Genomic DNA, 3,267 nt, shown 5'->3' with positions numbered 1-3,267 from the left:
GGCTCCAGGCCCGTTGGCCTCTGTCTAACAGCTCCACCAAGTCCGCCACCCTGGACGCCTGCGCACCGTCCCCGGCAGCCCGGCGCCTCCCGCCCCGGCCCTCATAGGTGAGCGGCGGCGCTCCCGCTGCTGTGCGTCCTCAGGTGCCGGTGCACCCTCTCTGGGCTGCTCCGCCCGCCAGAGGGAGGGCGGGAGATCCCTGCGGCAGCAAAGAGGTCGCCCCTTAGAAGTTTGCGCGGGGTGGGGTCCGCAGGCGGTGCCGGAGCGCCTGGTGTGTGTGGACCCGGATCTCCAGTCCAGGGAGGCCCCGGGGGGCTGGGCCTCGAACCCCGCGCCCTGCAGCTGTGGGAATGCTCTGGCTCCCGGGGCTAATGGGGCACTCTAATGAGCTGAGTGAGGGTGAACACCGGACAAGCCCGGGGGGCCTTTCGATGCCCCAGGTACACTTTGTGTGGGTTCCGGCGGTCCCAGCATCCCTCCAACCCCATCTGCCCCGTGCTGGGTCTCCCTGGGCTCCGAGTCCCACTGGCTAAGCCTCACTCGTCCTGAGCCTCACTTCTCATGTGGCGAATGCGCACAGCTTGGCTCAGGCTTCCAGGAGACTCAGAGCTGGCCCTGAGCCAGGTCCTTCCCCACGGTCCCCGAGGGACACCCATGACTGAGAGGCCAGCTGTCGCTGTCCTGGGAGATTCCCAGTTCAGCAGGTAGCCCAGACAGGGAAAGACGCAGAGGCGAGAGGGTGTTGAGACCTGAGATGGGGGACACCCTGGGCAGAGGGGGCGCCCAGAGGAGGCGCCTGAACAAGCGCGGCGGGGCTGAGAAGCCTGAGCTGAGACCGGAAGGGTGAGGAGGCCTGGCCAGGGATGCGGGAAGGGTGCTCCCCACCGAGGCAGCGGCCTAGGCAAAGGCTCAGAGAGGACCGAGGTGCTGAATGCTGGGGGGATGGATGGAGGGCCCCCTGCTGAGATGCACATTCCTGGCCATCAAAGGAGTGACCTTGAACTAGTGGTGGGAAGGTTCTGGGCTCTGTGCAGATCTGGTGTCCGCCCTCATCCCTGTTAACTGCCCCGAGACCGTGCTCGGAGCTCTCAGAGCAGCTGGGCCCTCCAGTGCACGCTTAGAGCTAGAACGCGCAGTCAACAAGCACTCATTGAGCCACTCACTGGGTGGGCATTGTGTGCCATCTGGCTACTGGGGCAGGAGAGGGCAGCAGGGAGGCCCAGAGAAGGTGGGTGCGGAGGTCCCAGGAGGGGCGATGGGGGCCCTGGGGGTGGGCAGCAGTGGAGGTAGAGTCTTTTGTCCTGGGGGACCGGCTGTAATGGAAGGAGAGGCGACCTCGGCTTGCTGGCTGGGAGACAGGTGAATGTGGGGCTGTTGCAGAACTGGGGACACCAGGGCAAGACATGCAGCCAGTGGCTGGACCTTCGGAGCCTGGGGAGGGGGCAGCTGATGTCGTGGGAGGTGACGATCTGGAGCGGGCAGAGTAATGGACAAGGTCCGGAGACACCCAGGTGCCTGGTGACCTCGGCCCCTTCCCCGATAGCCTCACCAGCATGGGCAGCCTGGCCGGCCGCAAGAACCTTGAGGAGGAGAAGAACTCAGGTCATATTCCAGGCTGGGCGTGGGGCACAGGGTGTGTGGGGGCTGAAAGGTGCGGGCTGGGGAGGCCACCCCTACCCCGATCGACAGGCCCAGTGGGGGTTCTGCTGGCTTACGAACAGCCCCAAACTCCACGAGTGAATGCTGGACTCACGAGTCGGGGGCCGCGGACCCAAAACGCCTGGGCTGGGCATGCAGCCCCGCACCCCTGGGGGCTGGGCCCCAGGCCTCAGTTTACCTCCCCTCAGCAGAAGGAATGTGCACGAATGGGTCCCCAGGGCCGGTCCTCTGAGCCTAGGGCCTGGCCCTGGTGGTGTTTGTTTACCAGCTCCCACACCCCTGGCCGTGAGCCTGGAGTCCCCAGCGCCTGGGTTCCCCAGGGGCCCATTAGCCCTTCTCTGGGGGGTCGTTAGGTGGTGTTTGTCCGCGCCTCAGTGACACCCCGCTCTCTCGGCTCCAGTATTCACCTGGGAGGTGAAGGCCAACGACCGGGCCTACAACAATCAGTTTAAGGAGAAGATCTTCCTGTGTCTGTGGAGGAAAAAGTACAAGGTGGGTACCCCGGCCCCCCTGCCCTCTCCTCCTGCCTCCCACCCGGCCTCCCTGCCCCCAATTTTAAGGACGAACAAATCGTCATTTTGGTGAGAGTTTTCTGTCTCCTCGGCCCCACCCCAGTGCCCATTAAAATAAGTTAATGCGAAACCTTCAAAGTATGACGTGTCCATTAGGCTCTGCCTAAAAAATCTCCTTGCGTGTGTCACTTTGGGGAATACTGAGGCCACAGCCCTGCTCGGTGAGCCTCTGCACCCAGTAGGGGCTGGGTTGCTGCTGGCTCGAGGCCTTGCCCTCAGCGGGTGCTCAGTTAAAGCTGGTCGTGGCCGGAGGGCATGGCAAGGCCCGGCGGGGCAGGGTGGGCAGGAGACCTCTGGCCTGGGCGGCATCTTGACCCAGGCTCTCTTTCTAGGACAACATCATCCACACGGCCAAGTACAACTTCTTCTCCTTCCTGCCCTTGAACCTGTACGAGCAGTTCCACTGCATGTCCAACCTCTACTTCCTTCTGATCATCATCCTGCAGGTGGGCCGGAGCAAGGGCGGCCTCAGGGGTCAGCGCTTGTGCACACACCACTCCTTTGGCCCGCTGGAGTCGCCTCCAGGAAGCCCTCTGTAGATACACAAGCGTTTAAGCGTGTGTTTGTGTCCGGTTGGGGGTCAATGTCCAGCTTCTCATGGCTGTGTCCCCACTGCCCAGCCCCGAGACCTGGCACACAGGGGGTGCTCAATATATGTTATATGATGAAGGTGGGTGGGTGGCTCCCCCAGGTCTGAGGAGGACGCGTCCCTCCCCAAGAGGAGCGGCCTCAGCAACGCGACCCCCTCTGCTTTCATACATTCATCCAATAAACATCGAGCACCTACTGCGTGCTGGACACGGGACCCGGCAGTGGCCCTGATGCCCACTGTCATTAGACCACATGGTGGGGTCCGGTGATGGTCTGGGGTTCACTTGGAGCTCGGGCCTGAAGGGCGACAGGGAGGAACAGGGTTCCTGGGAGGGGACAGTAAAGCCAGGCTCTGAGGGAGGAACAAGCGTGGGGTGGGTAGGGCTTCCTGGAGGAGGTGCCACAGGGGCTGGGCATGGGCGGAAGACCCGTTCGCGAGGGAGAG

The 3,267-nt window shown here is 63.4% G+C and overlaps 2 protein-coding genes across 2 annotated transcripts in view; both read left to right on the top strand.

Annotated features, from left to right (window-relative positions):
* REXO1 (RNA exonuclease 1 homolog) overlaps window positions 1-107 on the top strand; it is a 26,969-nt gene extending 26,862 nt beyond the window's left edge. The window contains exon 16 of the mRNA XM_039839004.1: window positions 32-107. Coding sequence (XP_039694938.1) covers window positions 32-107 — 76 coding nt within the window. The remainder of the gene's footprint in view (window positions 1-31) is intronic.
* Window positions 108-736: 629 nt separating this feature from the next.
* Window positions 737-3,267, top strand: part of ATP8B3 (ATPase phospholipid transporting 8B3) — a 19,825-nt gene continuing 17,294 nt past the window's right edge. The window contains 4 exon segments of the mRNA XM_039839003.1: window positions 737-843; window positions 1,544-1,602; window positions 2,060-2,151; window positions 2,564-2,677. Of these exon segments, the coding sequence (XP_039694937.1) occupies window positions 755-843; window positions 1,544-1,602; window positions 2,060-2,151; window positions 2,564-2,677 (354 nt within the window). The 5' untranslated portion in view covers window positions 737-754.

The sequence above is a fragment of the Pteropus medius genome, unplaced genomic scaffold (genome assembly GCF_902729225.1).
Source record: "Pteropus medius unplaced genomic scaffold, Ma_sr-lr_union100, whole genome shotgun sequence".
Classification (NCBI taxonomy): Eukaryota; Metazoa; Chordata; class Mammalia; order Chiroptera; family Pteropodidae; genus Pteropus; species Pteropus medius.
The sequence above is the reverse complement of the archived record's forward strand: the minus strand, read 5'-3'. Positions and strand labels throughout refer to the sequence as shown.